Source organism: Chroicocephalus ridibundus, chromosome 7, assembly GCF_963924245.1.
Source record: "Chroicocephalus ridibundus chromosome 7, bChrRid1.1, whole genome shotgun sequence".
Classification (NCBI taxonomy): domain Eukaryota; kingdom Metazoa; phylum Chordata; class Aves; order Charadriiformes; family Laridae; genus Chroicocephalus; species Chroicocephalus ridibundus.
Genome location: NC_086290.1, coordinates 36,772,853 through 36,793,635, shown reverse-complemented (window position 1 = coordinate 36,793,635; position 20,783 = coordinate 36,772,853). Strand labels below are relative to the sequence as shown.

The 20,783-nt window shown below is 43.0% G+C and overlaps 1 protein-coding gene across 1 annotated transcript; it reads right to left on the bottom strand.

Moving 5' to 3' along the window:
* Window positions 1-16: 16 nt before the first annotated feature.
* NEMP2 (nuclear envelope integral membrane protein 2) lies at window positions 17-16,932 on the bottom strand. Its single transcript, XM_063341296.1, has 9 exons — window positions 16,175-16,932; window positions 13,540-13,655; window positions 11,066-11,294; window positions 10,820-10,892; window positions 9,724-9,817; window positions 8,886-9,000; window positions 7,998-8,223; window positions 5,563-5,739; window positions 17-3,376 (listed from the first exon to the last, which is right to left on the bottom strand). The coding sequence occupies exons 1-9, from the start codon at window positions 16,275-16,277 to the stop codon at window positions 3,151-3,153; spliced, it is 1,359 nt and encodes a 452-aa protein (XP_063197366.1). The 5' UTR covers window positions 16,278-16,932; the 3' UTR covers window positions 17-3,150.
* Between the last annotated feature and the right edge of the window lie 3,851 nt (window positions 16,933-20,783).

The window sequence follows — 20,783 nt, the reverse complement described above, 5'->3', positions numbered from 1 at the left end:
AAATGCGTAAGGGAGGAGTACCACATAGTTGAAAAATTTTTATTTAAAAAACTCTTGAAAGTAAAGACAGTATATCGAGTATGCTGTACTGTGAATACAAAATAAATATGAAATCTAACTTTTTCTTAAACACCGTGAAACAGAAGATAAATGTCACTTATCCTTCGTTAAGAAAGAAAAGCTTTTATAATGGTTAAGGCAATGGTTAATTTCTAGGTTCTGTTCACAGATATTCTGGCTGAACACTGGGCAGTACCTGTATTTCAGTAAACCCGTGTAATCTCCGCATCTCACAGGAGCACTGTGCAAGTAAACTCACTGTTGGCCAAGGGCTCAAATGACAGCAGTTGGTTTTGGTGGGTTTTGTTTATGAAATGCTTCCAACGTTGGAACAGGCATGGGAGGCTTTCTAAGGTCAGTATCAGCTGTCCACTGAAGTAGCTGTCATCTTTCTCGTACGTTGCTGTAATTCTGTCCTGGATGTACCTGGTAGTTTCCTGCTCTACTCTGGATATTATTTACCCATCCCTGGCAAATGATGGACTTCACAACTCCATAAAATGTGGGTTATTTTTTTTTTCCTTGTGGGAACAGGTGTATGTGCTATTGTTCTAAATTATTTAGAAAAAGGGACAGTGTCTGAAAAATGCAATTGCCTATTTTTGGGGGGCTTTTCAATTTAACATACTGCATACGTAAAATATTATCTTAATGTATTATCTGGGGTATTGTATGTAAATACATATCATGTACTTATGGAAAGATAATCATCACTACCTCAGCAAAGACAAGAAATCCAGAGAAACTGTGGGTTTAAGCTAGGATAAATCTGATCTTCCCCCTTGGCCTCAAATCACATGGATGGGAGTTCTTAGCTAGCTACAAAGTACACTGAAAAAGCTTGTGCACCTCAAAACATGCAAAAAACGTTTAACATTAAGCCATCTCTTCAAGTATCCTTTTGACTAATCTGTAGTACTTTTAAGTAAGTACTTCATTTTCATGATGGCAACCTCAAAGGTAAAATAGTCTTTAGTAGACAAAGATCATTGGTCAGGGGTGAATCTTCAGCCTGCTTCCAAACCATCAAAGACGATGAGGATTTCCTCAGTTTTCACAACAGCTAATGCCTCCAGCTTCTTGCTAGTGACAGAACCCGCCAAGCCAAGCCTGACTTCAGAGTGTGGGTGGCAATTTAACTGTGAATGTGGTAGTAGCAGCCTCTCTTAGAGGTGACTCTTGCTGCTAGTGCCCTTCCTGAACAGAACTCTCTTGTTCTATTTTTGAAGGTTGTGGACTTTACAGTGAGTGTATTTTGGATTACTTGCCCAACAGGGCTTCTCTCTGCTAAATATGCTATAGATTCTGTATCTGGATTTATAAGTGTGTGGCACCAAAGGGTGTTAAGTGTTTCTACTGTAAAATGGATGAGTGTCTTTTAAAATGAAGCAACGTTGAAGCAATATAAAGGAGGAAGGACTATGTAAGTAAGGCTTTCAAGCATGAACTCTGAGTCCTCTTTTATACAGCGGAGCTCTTAGAATGTGGTATGGCAGCACTTCTTAGCACTCTTAGAGGTAACATTTTCTCCCTTGTCCAGCGACAGACAATGAGAAGCCACGATAGTGCATGCACCACAGAAGTCATGCTGCATCACTGGGAATGTTGCAATGAAAAGAGATCCCTTTTAAAACAAATATATCCTGCTCTGAAATGCCCTTCTGGAGAGCAAACTGCTTCCCACCACCCACACCGGTGGGTTTGTAAGATCAGGAGTGACACAATTAATGGTCTTTTGTTTTCTGCAATTTAGAGACAGTAAAGGAAAACAGCAAGGTGAGGACAGAAGAATACAGGGATAGTCTAAAAAACAAAAGAGGGAAATGACTCTGCAGGTGGGTGAATTGAGGGGTCGTGATCTACTCTCTAGTCTAGGATTCTGTAAACCGTAAGCTGAAACACATTTGACTGTCTAAATTTCTCTCCCTGTTCTTTTCCTCCCCGCACACCTCCTGTGGTAAGTCCCAAAGAGGGCCGAAGAAGGGAAGGTAGGAGCCAAGCATCCCTCCCTCCTTGTTTTGGAATTACTTTTCACTTTCTAATGAATGAGCAAAGTATTGAGTCTCTGAGGACAGTGGGAGCTATATGTGGGTTATCTGTATTACCAATTACATGCTTACAGCATCACTCCAGCGCTGCTGGCAGCAGTTCCTCTGAGCAGCTGAAACAGCCTCAGCCTTTGTCACCTTTTGTGGGCTGTTGAGAGGCCCGGTATGGAGGCCAGCACCCGTCTGAGGTAAGGTGACAGTGAAATTGAAAGCAATACTGAAAATACATTTGGGGATGGAAATCCTCTCCTAAATCGTCTGAAGCTGTCAGAGGTGGAGAAGCAGAGGACTGAAGAAAGGTTCAGCAGAGAGGGACCTGTAGAAGGGGGAAGAGAAATAAACAAAGACATGGAAAGAACAAAGTGCGGTATAATTAGAGCAGAGACCAAAACCAGAGCAATGCAACAGAGGGTGGAAAGTCAGGCAGGGTTCTGAAGAGTGAGAGGGGCTTAAAACAAACGTGGAAAGGCAAAATGAGGCTAACAGACGGCAAGGCTGGCCAGAGGAGCAAACAAACCTCGTTCAACTGTGTTGACTCTCTATTGATCTTTAGCACTGAAAAGTCCCACAAACAATAAAAATAGTTTATCAGCACACTAACAGCATTATTAAAATTGTTGACACATAGGGTACGTAGGAAAAGTAGAGTCTTAATAATGGCTTCTCTACCCTCTAGTGCTCAGCACAGAGGACTTGACAATGAAAAGGGCCAAAACAGATTCTCTGTTCTCTAGAGGTAGTATCCTTGGAAAAACAAGGCATCCTGGTGGGACTTTGGCTGCTTTGGAAACAAGCAACGTTTACTTCCCCAGTTAAAGTACCGGTAGCATGAGAATCCTCTTCACTTGAACAGCCCCTGTGGTTTCCTTCTGTGGCTCTAATCGGGCAACATCAGTGATACAAGAAACAGTTTTTTCAAAAATCCTTGTTTGTCCACCAGCAACCACAAGAAATCACCAAGCACGAGTTCTCAGTCTGTAATCCTTCCTTTCTAGGACAAACGTGTTTTCCCTCTCTCCTTTTTTTGGTTATTTCCCAAAGCTCAGAGCAACTCAGTAGCGTATGGAAATGAAATTTGTTTATGCATTTCATCTTCATCCTCCTCATCTCCCTCATGGATGGAATTGGCTGGTTCATCTTGCTCAGATTCTGCCCTGGTCTCGAAGAGCTGCTCTTCCAGGAAGAAGCTCCCAATGCCGTATTCTTCATCATGTGCCTTTGCTTCTGCAGGTGAGACGTGGGGAGATCCCAGAACAAAACCTGCAAACCTGACAGATTTTTAAAGGGAGAAGTGATCAGCTGAGAAACAAAAAAAAAAAAATACGGTAAATGCCGCAGATGCTGCCCATTAAGCAGGGGTGTTGTAAGGATATGCCTGCCGGCAGTGCAGATGAGGGGAGGCTGCAGCATGAGCTAGGGAGTCCTGAACAACAGAGTAAATAGCAATGGATGGAAACAACCCTCAAGATCTGTTTTCCTGCCTCATCTTCTTTTCAGTCTTCAGTCTTTTCTATATAAGTAACTTTTGCTCTTCTGGAGGCCATCTGCAAGGTCTTGTGACTAAGCAAGAAGATCTAACTTCGTTTTCACATCTTGTCAGTACTCATTGGGTAATCCAGAGTGAGCATTTGTACAGTTGGCTAGATGGTACTTTTAGCTTCTAAAAATACATTAAAGCTGAAGCATATTTGAGACAAAGGCTGTAAGAATTCAGGTAAGTTGACATTGCTAATGAAAGGAAAAATGGCGAGAACTTCGCATTCCTACATTGCTGTGCCATCACCTTGCGTCTGGTGCTGCACACATACTCTGGGCAAGCTGAGCTCAAGTCTTGCCAAAGAATTCCTGCTTTGGGTGAACTTGGGGCTGCAGACTGGGAATTCTGCAGCTGCTCCAAGTAAATGCCAAAGCGGGGATCTGGCAGAACAAAGCATGGACTTGGCACTGTCCCTACATTTCAATTTGCCACAAATCTTAATTTCAGTGGACAACTACATTGAAGAGAGAGAACGGAGCTGGAGGTTTCTGGCAAGCCTGTTGAAACAGAAGGCAGTTCTGACACCTGAGTAAGTGTCGACAGCATCAGAGAAATGTAAGAAAAAGGAAATGCAGCTACATTCTGGAGTTCTGGTAAACTGATCAATAATTTACATTTTAGACTTAACATTTCTGTGAGATGAATGTTGTCACCTCACTCTTCTTGGAAGCACTGTTAGTCTAAATGGGGAACAGAGTTGGACTGGCTGTGTTTTACAGGTTTGCCTTGTGTTGAACTATCTTCTGGTGGAAGCCTGAAGGGAGTACTCAACTTTAAATCAGACTTCTGCTGGTTCTCCTTCTTAGTTTTTTATTTTTATAGTGAACAATTTATAAGAACTATATTAACTAAGTGATCGCCAGAAAATACAGATGTCTCCATTATTTGTTTTGTGCATTTGGTGGTGTTTTGTTTTACAATACTGCAGTGAGTTTTCACTTTTCCTATCTTTCAGTCATGCTACAGAGTGCAAATATCCTAGAAAATAAGGTAGTTTAACAGTAAATCTGTAAAACCTGGCAGAGACGCTGTCTGTGTGCCCATGCAAGGAACATGAGGGTTCTGAAATGAGTTTTAACTTTTTATTGATTAAATTCCGAGCTGACTGGGGCTCCTTTGAAATTGTGGTACTTGGTTCTGTGGCAAGGGCCAAGTCTTTGTGGCTGGGCAGTATGTGAAACTCTGCTTCTGGTATCCCGAAGCTTCAGTTTTGACAGAAATGCACTGCTCTGATGATTAAATTTTATATTCTGCAGTATTTTCTGGGTACATTTATCTGATTCTTCCCTTCCTAACCCATATTTCTCTGAAGTTTGTCTCTTAAGCTATATCTGAAATAGCTCTTCTACCTGTTACGCTTCCTAAGTGCAGGCACTGATTTTTTTTCCTCTGTGTGCTTAGTCTTAGGTATTGGTTGATACCTCAAGTCATAGGATTTCTTGGCTCTGCAGGCTTGCAGTGGGAGAGCTAAATGCAAGTAGTATCGGAGTGCGTATCTTCAGCCTGTCCCAATTTTACACAATGCAAAAGTTGTCGTCTCTAAAAACTGAAGGAAGGAGCATTCCACTGGTTAGACGGCCACTTGAGTCACTGTGTAGGAGCTTGCAGAGCCTTTGTAGGAAGCCTGTATGCTTTAGGGAAAGCTGCCATTACCACGAATTAGCTGTCAACGCTTGCAAATTCGCAGAGTAACTTATGGTCAGAGAGGAACAAACAGGAGGCTTAATACCACCAGCAAGGAATATCCTTCAGAGGTGTGGCTGTGATCTCTGGTGGGGTCACTCAAGTAGATAAAGCTACCCGCACGCCTGACTGCATGCAACACACGTGAACAGTGCCTGAAGTAGCATTTGGATCTGCTGTGTAACAGTGTCTGTGCAACCCATCTCCTGTTTGAGAGGGGCCAGATTTTCTTACCTATGTGGGGACTGGAGTTTGGATACAGCTAACCACGATGGGAAGTCAGGGTTCCTGCAGAATGAGCGTAGCTCCTCCAGAGCTCTGATAGTTTCTGTTTCACCCTGTTCTCGATATTCCTCTTCAGTAAGGCATTTAAACACTAACTTTTTTGATTTAAAGTGGTTCTTCATTTTTCTAGAATGAAATGAAAACAATTAGCATTTCTACAATCTTCTGGCACATAATTATTGTCCTTTTTCTCTACTACCTGCTATTAACACGCATTAATCATTTTTATGCTTTTAAGAGCATAAACGCTCTTAAGCTACATTCTTGCATTAAAATTTTAGGACAAGGTGTCTAATGTTTGCTAGCCTGCTTACTCTACGCCTTAACCAATGTTGTAGGATTCCACAGAACGGTACCTGATGAGCTTCAATGAGCTTTGGATCAGGTCCTTATTGTGTACGCGTGGACTTAAATCTCACAGAATTAAATAGATGGCTGCTCGCTCAGCCATTTTTAGGTGCAATATGCAAAACGTGCCTGTGCAGAGACATGGGCTGAATCAAAACCCAGTCTGCATATGTAACTTAGAATATAAGCAACGCTCTAAGTCTGTTATGAGTTGTTCATGTTGTTTACTAGATCGCTTCTCTTAAATCTTGCTTTAAATTACAAAACTGAGTAGTCTGAGGCCTAAATGTTTACAATCTGATGTTTTTTTAGCTGCTGCGTAGCATGTATAATATAATTAGATATCAATTAGAAAGTGTGCCATGTTCTGTTCCCTTCTGTCGACTGCTTTCAATTTAAATGTTGTGATGAGTTAAGATAAGCAAGGGCTGGATGCCCATAAAACTTTCAGCTCTGTATAAAAACACCTGCTCCAACCAGCAGCTTTCACTTTCCTCCTTATTTCCCTGTAAAGCAAGAACAAACTGTAGCCCTTCTTCAGGTCAACTGGTAAAGGTCTTCCTGGCTCGGTGGGATCAGGACTGATCTTAACAACAAATAATGCAAGATTTTTATTTATTTTGATAGAGCTGCTGCTCTGAACTGTGTATCTGGCATCATGGCCTCACAGTTTGGTGCTGATGCTTAGTGTTTTGAAACAGTAAAAAAACTCCCTTATCATTCTCCTAAGATAAATTTGTAGAGCTGTATTTCAGTGCTTTGAGGCTTTATAGAAGCCTAGAGAAGTTCATGAAAAACAAGAAGAGCTCCAGGCGGAGAACAAGCTACAGTGTTTCAGGGAAGAACAGGTGTGTTCTGACTTCTGTGAACTTGTAGCCAGATCTTACTGATTTCAGAGTGAGCTGAACCTGCTTGCATCAGGTAAGTATTGATCTTACATGTTGCTTTTGAAACAGATGGTGCTTCTCAGCTGCAGGCAAAAATCAGTCTTCAACAAATGATGAATTCTACCTAAAATAAAAAAGCTTCAACCCAGTCCACACTTCAACATCTAAAAGGAGCACTAGAGCAAAGCAACACGTTCTTCAAAACTAATTGATGTGTAAAAGACTAAAAAACAAATTATTTGGTTTTTTATTCTTTTGGTTATGCCAGTTCTAGCCTTTGACTCTTCGTGGTTCTCTGCAGTTCAGCGGAAGTCCACAGCTACAGAACAGTCTGCACTAAAGTCTCTTGATCTGGATGTCATCACGGAAGGTAAAAAACAGATGTTAAGTTGGCAGGAGTTGTTAGAAACTTCATTTGAGTGTTGTATTTGTGACAAAACATGCTTCAAATTCAAGGATGAGCAAACATGTTCCCATATTGCTAATGAAAATACTTAGCAAACTAAGGTCTACATACTGTAAGCAGTTCCCATTCCAAATGCTGTAATATAAATGAGGCTCTGGGGGAATGTCTCCACAGTGATCGACTGTTTCCACAAATTAAAGGCAGACACGTACATCTAGGATAATAACCCTGGAAAACTAAAATCAATGGATTTTTGTGGACATGGGTTTTTAGTCTCTGACTTCTACACTAACCTACAAGGACTGTCACTTTTTAACATCTGCTTCCTAGGTGATAGTACACTGGTTTTGCCTGTAAGATTCAGTACAAATTACCTGCAGATTCTCTCACTACACAAGAAACCAAGCCAGTATTGCTGCAGTCGAATCAATCAACCAAAGAGAAATGGTTTGGTTACCATATGTTGAAGACTAGAAGGTGCTACATTTCTACTGAAGAGCACAGTCGCATTTCTCCATTCTCCATAGAACAAAACTCACGCTTAAAACTGCCAAATTGAAAAGAATTAAATTCCTGTGCCTCAGGGATTTAAGCCTTTTCTATTGCTACTTTATACCTGGTGAAAATATGAACTAGTATTAGAAATTCCTAAACCACTATTGAAGTGCAAGGGTTTTCTCAGTATCAGCCTCCAGTATTTCCTGGTGATACAGGGACTTTGACATTCACAAATACATACAAACCTGCCTATGTGACAAGCAGCACCAAGGGGGTAACCCAGGCCTTTGGAACAGAGGCTGACTGCTATTACCGCATATGCAACTTGAGGTATGGTGACACCACAATAAATCAAGACAAAGGCTGTTAATTGTAGCGTCCATGTAAACAAGGTTATGCTCACTTCAGTGGTAAGCGGTCCATGCTGATAGCATGTGGCAAAGCTGGTAATTCCAACAGCCAGAAAATACCCTGTAGAAACAGAAAAGAAGGACATGGAGGAAGGAGGAAAAGACGCAGACTACCCATATAAACTTCATTAGTTTGGTTCACAAAGCTTCCAACTGCTGTGAAGTATAGCCTGCTGTTTCTCGTGTTGTCTTATAGGTACCTGCATCATGTTGTGTGTGCTTTGTATTTTGAAAGTGCACAAAGAGTTCACAAGGTAGTCTATGAACAGCCTTTAGCTAACGCTGTGAGCTGCACACGAATGCTCCCCACGCAAGGATGTTGAGGCAGGTGCCTGATCAATAGATTTGTCAGCCCCTGTAGCCACATCCAGTTAGCAACTCACACATCCAGTTCCCAGATCCAGCAAAATACAAACCAGTGTAGCTACCTTTTGCTGTTACAGGGAAAGTATGTAATGGCAAATCAATGAATAAATAATACAGGCATATCTGCTCTTAAAGCTGCTACTGGCCCACTATATCAAATTACTTATTTAATAACACAGTATGAGTAAATGCTCATTTGAGTGGATTAGGAACCTTTGGAATATTCCAACATCTATGGCTTAGGAGAAAAATTTACTCCTTAAGTGAGTCACTTGATTTTGTTTTTTATGGGCAGGTATTCATCTAACCACTAAATTAAACCAAAATCTGCAGCGCATTGTTTGGTAATTTTCTTACCCAACAAGTAGTTTCTGTGTTCAGACCACAACCACTGCATATTCTCTTTGAAGCAGTAAATAAAATAGAGAGAGGACATCCAGCAGCCGCTCATTAGGATCCAGAAGGTACTGTGCTGGAAATTTAAAAACAATTGAAAATTTTAAAGAGTAAAAAACATTTCAAGTCAGAATCAGGACCATTGTGTGCAAGGGAATTCACAGGCAAAACCACATGTGATATTCAGTAGACCTACAGGGTTTATGATCTGTGTTAGGCTTCCACTGTACAGTGCTCCGCATGCTACAACTAAATAAATAACAATTCTAAGTGGAGCAACTGCATCTCTGTATTTGTGTATCATGTCACAATGTCATGGTATAAGGCTATTGCAGTGTATTCCCAATTAACATATGTCAGCAATACTGTGAGAATGCACAGACTTTGTAAAAGTAAACAAAAAAATTCACATCCGCCTTGCAATGAATTGTCTCTGGTGAACGGAAGAGAACGTGTCCCAGTGGCCACAAAAACTACATTTTGATTTAGACTGATCCATAGATTCAAAAGTAAGCTTAACTCCAGTCTAATCAAAATACTTTATGTTTCAGAATTAAAGTCTTCTTTTACATCAACAATCTCCTGTTTACTTCAAAGTCAGGAGCAAGCTAACTAGAACTTGATTCTGACCTGATTGATTGTATTTGCTTGATGCAAGCAATCCTGCAGTCATTTCAGCAGAGTTACTCTGCCACAAAAACAGAGCAAGGTCAGAATCTGGCTCTGTACTCTTCACTTCCTATATTATGATGTTGAGGATGATTATTATTATTATTTTGTTTTATAAATTTAGATTTACCCTTGGAATAAACCTTTTGAGTGCCAACAGGACAAAGACCAGCAGAGCAAGAATACCCAGTATTATTCCAGAAAGGTAAAAGAACTTGGTACTCCTGTAAGAGAACAAGAGAGAATATGGTGAGAAGTATAATTTGTCATTGGTTAAGATGCCAACATCGGTAAAAGCAGAAGTGATCTTTAATAAGAACTGAACACAGCTGTAAGTTAAAGTTGTAGATACATGGTTAACAGGCCCAGTTCAGATGTTAAATCCATGTAAAGAAAAATTCCCAACAGATACTTTAAGGTCACTAGAGTTGTTACAGGCCAGGAGATAGTGTTGGGTTTTTTTAAAGCTTACACTATTTGCGATTTCATTGACCTTCTAGTTTCTACTAATTTTGTTTTCTCCTATGTACTGATATGATTCTGTACTGCAAGAAGTTTTATTTTTTAAAATTTAAAAAAAAGAACCACAAACCTGCAAGTTTTTTTCCTAAGCTTACGCGTTTACAAAATCTAACTTTTAAATTCAGAGTTAACTCTATAAAAGCTATTGCTGCTCTGTTTGTTTTAGAGGTGCCTCCTGACAATTAATTTGTGACTCATTGTGACACATGTTTTGCTGTAACAATTAAGTATCCTCCCTTAAATGCTATGCAAAACATGCATCAAAAGAAGGATGGGGAAAGGCTGGCACAACGGTGGAGGCAGATGAGGTCCCAGATGACCTCATCCTAAGCACTTCTTCCTGCAGGAAGGCATCACTTATAATACAGGCAGCATTATTTAGCATTCAGTTAACCTCACTGGTCTACAAAAGGGAGAGAGAATTTTTCTGAATCCACACACTTGCTTGCTGAGGGTTTTCTTGGTTTTTCCCAGTGCAGGAAGCTTGGATACAAGAATCCTAACACAGCTAAGTGATTAATAGAGTGCAGCACTCCAAGATATGTCACAATCTGCCCAAGAACAAATGGTATGAAGAAGTTTTAAATATATGTTCAGTTTCCTTATTTCACTTTCCCAAAGAACCACCTCTTTAGCTTAGAAAGCAGACCAAAGATGCACAGGCTTTGGGAAAGAAGGTCAAAAAGCCAGCAGCTAGTACTCACCTGCTCAGGCTGTTTGCAAAATGGAACAGAAAAATTCCAGCTACAAACAAAAACAAGAGCTTTCCATCTAGCACTAAAAAAAAGGGGAAAAAATAGAAATGGACTTTAGACTAAATCAATCTGAATTGTTGATTATACAAAATATCAACAGAAAAGTCCCAAGCTTCTTACAGAAGAGTACATTCAGTAACGCTGGCAATGCCAAGCTATCTGTAATCTCAACGGAAAGTTTTCTTTTTTACTTACTTTCTCGTTTCACACTCACAGTGTACAGTTCGGTTTTGAAGGGCTGTATTTTGAAACAAATATCGTCTCCATATTGTTTTATGCTTATGAAAGTTTCTGTAGATGTCTCTGGTTTCCAGAAGATTTGAACAGCACATGCAGCAAACTCAAAAACAGTTTCTGAATTACGACAGTTGCTTTTTTCCGAAAGAGGTTCAAACCTGAACATTTCTGTGCTGTTAACTTTTACCTAAAAGGAAACAACAAAACACACAGAGAAGTAGCTCAGAATCACTGGGGGGTTTTGTTTTTCTGAACTATATAGCATATAAGCCATACAAGTGATAACTAATATTAATCAACTAAGAATTGCACTAGCATTTTATTCTTGAGCTCTCTATACTGATTTTCGTTATTAATATTATACAAATATTAATTCTTTAGGCTTTATAAGGTGATTCAGAGAACTCAATGTCAGCAAAGTTCTACGGAAGGGTCTCATTCCATCCAAAAGCTTGGTGGGTTTGGTTTTACCCTGACGCTTGCCCACACACAAATTTCTAACAAAACCAGTAATATTTGACTGGCCACAGTTTCTTTTGTGGATATTCATATACTTTCCCATTTCCCTTCTGAACTGGAAGAAATTAGGCTTACTTTTCTTGTAGTTAATAATGCAATCTTCATGTTAGGGACAGAAGAGGGATAAGGAAAATGAAAAGATATCATAACCAGAAATTTAAATATAAGCACGTTCCCATTGGTTATTTTGGGGTTTCCTGGTAGTTCCTAGCACCCTACCCCACCAAACTGGTAAAAGATCTTGTCCATCTTCTGAGATGGGATGAACTTCCTGAAGATTCTGATTCATTGTGAGCTCCTGATCAAGGCCTATTAGACAACAAAGACCCATCTACAAAAAAGCGATGCAACAGCTAATAAAACAGGCTTCTACTGGGAGAAGAGACAACATGTCAGCAAGCAATTTGTGGTGGGAAAAATCCTAACTTCGTTCTTTTAACCATTTCCTCCAGGAAAGCTTATGTAATTTCTGGAGGGTTTCACCACCTGAAGTCTGACACCATTCCTAGAAACATCCGCAGCATGTTCCTGAGGAAAAAAGTCCTGGGAACAGACAGAGAGATGTTCTACTTACTTATATCTGAGAGCAAATTCTTTCAACAAAGATGAAGTTAAACTGTTTCCTTCCCTTGTCCAGAGACATACTTCCCAGGAAAAAAAAAGGAATGACACATATAGTCAGCTTGTTCCGTTATGACAGAATCATAAAATGGTTGGAGTTGGAAGGGACCTTAAAGATCATCTAGTTCCAACCCCCCTGCCATGGGCAGGGACACCTCCCACCAGACCAGGCTGCTCAAAGCCCCTTCCAACGTGGCCTTGAACACTTCCAGGGATGAGGCATCCGCAGCTTCTCTGGGCAACCTGGGCCAGTGTCTCACCACCCTCTTCCTAATACGTAATCTAAATCTCCCCTCTTTCAGTTTAAAACCGTTACCCCTCGTCCTATCCCTACACTCCCTGATCAAGAGTCCCTCCCCATCTTTCCTGTAGGCCCCCTTCAGGTACTGAAAGGCTGCTGCTATAAGGTCTCCCCAGAGCCTTCTCTTCTGGCTGAACAACACCATCTCTCTCAGCCTGTCTTTATAGGAGAGGTGCCCCAGCCCTCTGGTCATCTTTGTGTCCCTCCTCTGGACTTGCTCCAAGAGGTCCATGTCCTTCTTATGTTGGGAGCCCCAGAACTGGACATAGTACTCCAGGTGGGGTCTCATGAGAGCAGAGCAAAGGGGCAAAATCACCTCCCTCGACCTACTGGCCACACTTCCTTTGATGCTATTTTTTAATTTATTTTATATATTTTTTATTTAATGCTATTACTTATTTATTTTTAGCTATTATTGCTTCCACTGTTAAGAGATTTTTATATTGCTTCGAGCTAATCTCTAAACATGCTTCTTGTAAGATGACCTTCTTACTCAGAAAAACAGAAATGCACTGCTACTGCTGTCTTTTTGTTAGTCACAATCTAATACACCTTTGGTTCCGATGCCGTGGCCTGGTGCACTACAGCGAGTGAGTCACAGAACTGCATCTTATCCTCAAATTTTAAAGTTTTATAAAGGCGTTTGGTAATAAGCAGAAACATTTGTTGCAGAGGCTAACAGCGGTCCATCAGTACAAAAGGTGTGCAACAAAATAATAGGCAACACTAAGTTAATGTTTGTGTGGCATCATACTATAAGCCTGGATGACATCCTTCTAATAAAGGGAGACCAAAACTCACTGCATCCGAGGTGGAAGATCACCATGCTGCATGCTCCTACCTATTCACCTTTCAACTCTTCATACGCTTTGCTGTGTATGAAGCTTCAGACACTCTTCAACTCACACTTTCAACTCATCATACACTTTGCTGATAAATGTTCACGTGAAATGTGTTGCATATCTGAATGATCCCCAAAATGGCCCCTTACCTGAAGAGTTGACCAAACGTACTGTAAGTGAAAGGTTCTGTTTTGCACATAGCAATAACACTTTTCATCCCGTTTCTGAATGACATCCATTTCCTGCAGAAAGCTACAGTTTCTACCTGGGAAGGGGGGCAGAAAAGTTAATTTTAAGCATATGTCAAATACAAATGTATAATTTTCCTCCATTCCATTGTTGTATATGCTGAGGGAATCACAAGGAATTTGCAGATAATCAACTGTAAAAACTATGCTCCAGGGTAGCATGTTCAATATGATTGAGATGAAAACTCAAATTACACTTCTAATCAAGGCATTTAGGCTCCAGAGTAAACTGCAACACCTTTGAAATAAAAAATTAATCTAGGGTGATATTTTTAAAAAACGTAATCCGTAAAAGCTTGGCTTTGGTATCAAGTGTTTTGATGGCACTGGAATAGGGCCTCTGGGCCAAATTCGCTGCTGGCACGAGTGGGTGTAACTCCACCGGAGCCGATGCTTATACCAATGGTGAATGCAACTGTGGGAGTCTGAGCAGGTAAACAGGCTCACATATTAAAATAGTCATTTAGCACATGACATGGCTGCTGATCGCAGAAATCATACTCCTCTCCCTCAGAAGTGTTTCTAATGTTAAATAACACAACTTTTTTTTTTAAAAAACAATTTTCCTGACATAGTCCAGCCATGACGTGTAATAACGCAACTGCACTAATAGCTTGCCCTAAGCCATTTAATTAGGGATGCTAATTGGTCTAACTCTCCTGAAATGTTAGTGACCCCCTAAGATCTTCAGAATTAGATTGCACTTTTGAGCAGAAATGCATCTAAAAGATTTATGGAGCAAATATTAAGAATAACATACATTCCGATCTATATACATGTGTAAAATATACCCTACAGTACATTACCACAGTGTTCCAGGAACATAATTAAAAAGAAGAATAAAGGAAATAATTACGGATCTGAACAGAGGGAATCATCTGTCTCACTGAATAGAAAATGTCAGTCTAAGCCAAGCTCGGTAATAACTGCTAAAACACTGTCATACGCTCAGAACAGCAAAATGAATATGTGCAAAACAGTCTCAATCTGGACATGGAGATACTGTGTGCAGGTAACAACCTGCCCTGTCTCTATAAGGAAGCTGAACTTAGGCTAAATTATTTTTTAACCAATTTAATTAAGCCAATGAAAAATACCTGTGTTGATGTTCTTACATAAGTTTATTAAGTCATTCCAGAATTAAAGTGTCCACAGATGATCCTGCTAAAGTAAATTGGTTTGAACTTAAAATTTGGGCATTTGTATTGTGAAAAACTAACCATCTGATTAATTTTCATCCATGGCAAATCCAACGGAGGGGGGGAAGCAGAACCCTTCAGACAAGGGCTGGTACATCTTGACAGGCACTTTATAAAGGCCATTGAACCAAGGTGCACAAAGGATTCATTCATCTCCAAAAAGTGCTGCTGACTGACGCAGCGAGCAGGTGAGGCTGGGCACTGTCCAGGGCTAAGACTGAGATAACCAAGTGACAGGAAATGGCAATACCCTAGCAGGACCAAAACGCAGCCGAGACTGCCCACGCTGCAGAGTGTATTAGGATTTTCTGCCACTACAGATAAACCATCCATCCACGTTAGAAGTAATGTCCTCCATATATAACGCTAGAAAATATTTTCTTCCCCCCCCGCCCTTAATTTTAAGGCAATTTCCGGAGAAAAAATAATTTGCTTCAAACATGATATCAGCTCTGTAGAGTGAAACAATCACGTTCCAAAAGGACAGATGCTTCTGAACAGGTAACTGTGAGATGGAGGAGGACTATAGCACAGAGAGGGCAGCTCGTGGGTTTTGAGATTGCAAGCAGTGGACAGAATGGGCATCTCCTGCAGAATCCAGAGGACGCCCATGACTTGGGAATGTCAAGGCAAGGGGGGAAGCAATTTCTTGAGTTACGTGTCATTGCTACCCCTGAGAATAATAACCTTTAGGGTTTTCACTGCCCTCTTTAATGAGGGATCTGTTCTGCCCCCAATTCTCCCGAACCAAGCTAACGAGAAAGCCGGAGGGAGGAGCACACAGCCCAGGCCAGTTTCCCATGCGAGTGGTACCCAGCCTTCCAAATCCGCCGCCGGAACGGATGGGAGGCACTTGCTCCGCTTTGTTCGTGGCAGCTCTCCCGGGCCAGGCCCCAGCGCCCGTGCCCGCCTCTTCCACTAGATACCGCACAGAGTAGTCTTGTGGAAACTGGACGGAGATGGAACAAGCAGGAGAAACCAGCAAAGCGCCTCCGGGACGCGTCTGGCCCCCGAAACTACTTCAGCCCGCCGCCGAAGCGGGCAGGGAGGCGCGGCGGCCCCGGCCTTTATCCCCGGGGCAGCGCCATTTTGGGCAGCAGGTCGCGCTGTACCGGCGGCGAGGGAGGCTGAGGGAAGCCGGGGGAGGGCAGCGTGTCCCCCCGCGTCCTGCTCTCAAGGGGATGGGGCGGGGGTGTGTGAGGAAACTCCCGCCCGGGCAGGGAAAGGGACCCCCCCACCCAAGACCGCCGCCCCGCCCGCGGCCTGCTCTGCCCCGCCGCCGGCGGAGCTCCTCCGACCCCGCACACCCCCCGGGGGCGGGAGGGGAAGGGCAGTACCTGCTGACGGCGCCTCCCCGCTGCCCCCGGCCAGCGCCAGGAGGAGGAGGAGCAGCCCCGGCACCGGCCGGGCCTGGCGGCGGGGCGGCCCCGCCGGACTCATGTGGCGGCCACCGCCGCCGCCTCCGGCCTCGCCCCAACGGTCGCGGCGAGGGCGGGCCCCGGCGTGAGGAAGGGGCGGCGCGGCCCTGCGCTCCCCCGCCGCCCTTCTCCTCCTCCTCCTTCCCCGCCAGGGCCACGGCGGTGACAGGCCCCGGGCAGGGGGTTCAACACGGTCTATCCTAAACACTTGTGCGGGGAGCAGGCGGGAGCCCCGGTCTCGGGCAGCGGCCAGCCCGGAGGCAGGGGCGGCCCCACAGCACCTCTTCTGGCCGGTCCCACTCTACAGTTTGGTTCTCCCACTTGAGTTTTAGGGCTTCAGGGGAGTTCGGAGTCTGCGCTTGGAAAGAAAAAGAAAAATCCTGTGAGTGTAACGGCCTAGCAAAGGCGTTTCCTGGGGCTGTGGTCCTGCCTCCGCCAGCCTGGCTGGCTGAAGGAACGTTGACTGCCCTTGTCGGCCAAGATATAAATTGGTCCAAAACCAGACGTGAGCGGCTTGTGACGCTTCTCGCGCCTCAGCAAGGCAGCCACCCCAGCTGAACAGAGAGCTAATGTTTGCCCTCCGACGCAGGCGGTTCCCCATGCCCCCTTCCCGACCAGCCGGAGGGAGACGCCAAGCCAGGCCACCAGCATCAGCAGCTGGTGCTGGAGCCAGCCACCCAACGACAGCCATCGGACCCTTTGCCCACCCAGAGGAATCCCCCCGGTGAAATGTTATGAGGTGCTGTGATGGAGGTGAATGCGGATGGAGGTCTGCGGCTCCTCTGTATTTCCTGAAGAAGAGCCCCGAGTGGGACGCGCCGTTCCCCCATCAGCGCTGTGGAGGCACGAGCTGGGTCCAACTCAGCCCGCTTGCTCATCGCAGTTGTTTTAGATCGCGTGTGAGTCACAGTCAGCAGTCAGGGGTGGAAAGGGCTGGAGCTTTTTTTCCTATTCTGTGAAAATCAATAAAGCACAATTTTGCCCAGGCATTCTGGCATCGACAACGTCTATTTTTACAATGAGCCCTACATTTGGCCTTTCCAACCTACTTGCTTTGCTACAATGCATTCCCTTCCTTGTTCTTAAAACCATGCCATTTCTCCGCGTGAAGGTTGCTTTTGGGTTTATTTTTCGATTGTTTAGGGCTGGATCCAATTCCCGGGGGTGCCAGGATGGGCTTTTTTAACACCTGAAGGGGGCTGCCCACTGCCTCGCACCTTGTCTGGGCGCTTACATCTGCGGGAGTGGGTGGTGTGGGGCTGCGCCTCGCCTCGCCTCGCCTCGCCTCCTACACCCGCTCGGTGCTGGCTGAGCACACACGTAACTGTGGATTATTCCTTGCAAGTACCAAGGAAGTGGAGAATAAGGGCAAAAATAGTTGGGATTTGATAGCGTGTGCAACATCTGACAAACTTCAGTCTCCAAAGCGATTGATTTATATCTTTGTCTTTATGTAATTTGGGTGTTGTCTCTATATAATTTTTGGGTGCTTTCTCTAGCAAACGTGGTGAAGAAAGAAATGCTGGATTTTGTGCTTACCTGCTTCCCTAGTAAATCCTTAGAAATATGTTACCTCTTGGTTGCCTGTCTAAACAGCAAGGGACAATCATAGCCAAGTTATGAAGGGAATCCCTTTCACATTTTCAATTTGCAGAATTTTTTGGGTTACGGTAACCTTCTTGACAGTGTCTTTTCTGGGAAAGGAGACACTCCGTCTTCAGTTCTTGCTTGTATTTTCATTCCTAGAGCTCTTTGCACTTCACCGCTAATTAACTTTCAATAACTGTCGTAGGGTTACAGTCAGTCAGCATGAATCAGATGGAAAATGTAGCTTTAGGGGACTGCACTCTGTCAAAAACGATTAGAAACCTTTGCTTGATTTCTAAGGAGAATGTACTCGCTCAAGCAGGATACAGCAGCTATTAGGCAGCGTTCTACTGCAGTAAGAAATCCTTAATAAAAGAAACTCAGTGCTTTTGCTACAGCCCTCCTTCCAGGGCAGCTCTGAGTAATTATGCGGCATTTTCCTTGCTTCCTGTTTGTTTGTTTGACTTCGTAAATGGCGGTGTTGCTTAGGCCAAAGCTTGGGTTCTGAGCTTAAAGGTGGTATTTTTAACTGTTTGATCACAAATATGATCCGAGAGGGGGGAGAACACTTATGGGTGCAGCTTGGCTCATGGAAACTCTGCCCTTCTTGGGTGGTAGAAGCTGGGGAGAATTGAGTGAGACCAGCTTTTGGCTGGGAGAGCTCGGGGGAAGACCTGGCTGTGGCAGGCAGCGATGCTGGTGGTACTGGGAATGGGTCACATTCGCAGGATGAAGCATGCAGGGCTCTCAAACTCTATGCTTTTGACAAAATCCCACTTCAGTAATTGAGAAGGTTGCAGGTGAGCAGTACAGAGCCACGTCCCTCGTGCGAGCTTTCGTCTTAGGCTCTTAGCCAGAGCAAGAGCTCTGGCTCTTTAAATGCTCCTTAGTATCAATCTGCAATGCCCTTCTCTAGCTGATTAAAAGCTGTTTTCAATGTTAGATGTAATACCAAATCCTCTTTGTGCTGGTGAATCCTTTTTCTTCCACAAAGACTCCAGGTAGTCACTGCTGATGATTTAGTTGGCCTGTGCAGCTGTAGAAATAGGCTGCAGGTGTGTAAAGCACTGATGGGGGTCCTCTGTGCTCCTCAAAGCCTTGCTGACCGTGGGCCCTAGTGCTGTTGGAGACGGCCTCTCTCGCTGCAGCATCTGGCAAGCCCAAGCTATGGACAAGGCACTCGGTGTCCCAGTTTCCACCTGGCAAGGTGGTGCTCATTACCCAGTTACAGCCTACTGTTTACTTTCTAGCTAGAGCTAGTAGAGGCATTTAATTTCCAGGTGTGCCATTAAAATCTCAACACATGCTCCGGATGACTAAGGATGCTTCCTGTGATTTATTTAATTTTCTTCCCCCCTTCTTTGCTCTCCCTTCCCCTTCCTTATGTCAGCAATGGGTATGATTTGTTTGCGGAGTTACAGGGTGCTTTATCTTTCTTTGGCCAGCCCCAAGTGGATGGTGGTTTGTTGAAGCTACGGCATTCTTGCTTTCTTAGAGCTGGCACGTGGGCGTTGGATTGTGTCGTTCGTAGGAGGTGAACGTCAAAGGAAGTGGGATCAACTGCTGGTGGAGGTTTGTAAGCCAGGTACTTAATATTTGGTTTCCTGGAAAAGCAAGAAAAAACCAGCAAAATAGGCAGCCTTTGTGTTTTTAGTTTTCCCATGTAATCAGAATAACACAATGCCTATATGTGCTTAAGCACAGTTTGGTTTGTTGGGTTTTTTTGTCTTGGTTTATCCAGGATGGAGAACTACTGTATTTCCCTTTAAATAGTTTCACATGTTTTGGTGGATTCCGTTGAATGTTTATTCCAGTAATACAAATAATTCGTGTTCCGTAAGTGCCCTCACAAATAATGTGATTTATTATCAGGTACATTATGTTGTCTTTTTATTTGATGTAAAATGGTCTCTTAGAGTTAAAATTAGACAGAAGAGCCATTTGAGACTATTTTGTTCATCTCCAGCTGTTTTTTCAGGAGTGCATTAGTCTGAAGTATTTCATGGGCAAAATACTGAGTTATTTTGGGGGGAGAAAAATGATCTACGAAAGAAAAGTATAGCTACTTATTTTTACAGTAGTTTTATGGTAATCGCTATTTTATTTGACATATATAGATACTTCTCTACTAGGAATATTTCTTTGTTCTAGGTTTTGCAGTCCTTGTTCAGGCTAAGCTTAAAAACTAACAAGAGAAATGATTTTTTTAAAGGTTACCTGTGTCCTATCTTATGGATTAGGCAAAAAGACCATATTTTTTCATTATGCTGTTTTTTCTTAAACCTTTCCCTACTTAATCTAAGTGCAAGACACTTATTCTAGCTGTCCATGCTTTTGCAAATCTCCGTGCCATAACAGATGTTTTCCCGTTGTATCGGTGGCGGGGGTCTGGCGTGTCTGAAACGGGTGCAATCTGAATGTTTTTAGATAAACCTCTCCGAGTAAAGCAGCTTTTTGCTTCTTGTATGGCTTCTGATTTACGCAGCTTTCTTGGCATTTAACCCTACACTCGTTTTCCCATTGCTGTCAAAGGGACCTGTAGGTCAGGAGGAAGGAAAGCTGAGTCAGCCCATGGTAAAGTGTTCACCGGAGGAAACACAGTCCCTCCCTCTGACTTCAGCAAAGTACTCTGGTGTAAATACATTGGTCTCATTGATATTATTCCTGATCTACACAACAGTAAGCAGTAAGTAAGTAAGCACACCAGAAAGTTAAGTAGCAGTGGGCCTTAAATATTTATCTGGTTTATTTTTAGCATGCCAATTGCAGCTATTTATGTTGTAAGGAAGCAGTGATACAAATCTGACTGGATTCCCCCTTCACTTTGAATCTGCAATAGAGAGGCAGTAATTTTTTTTACCACCAGCTCTTATTTATTATATTAAATTTGCTCTGATTAATATGTTATGGGCCTCATTTTTAAGGGACTCTTAACCTGCTT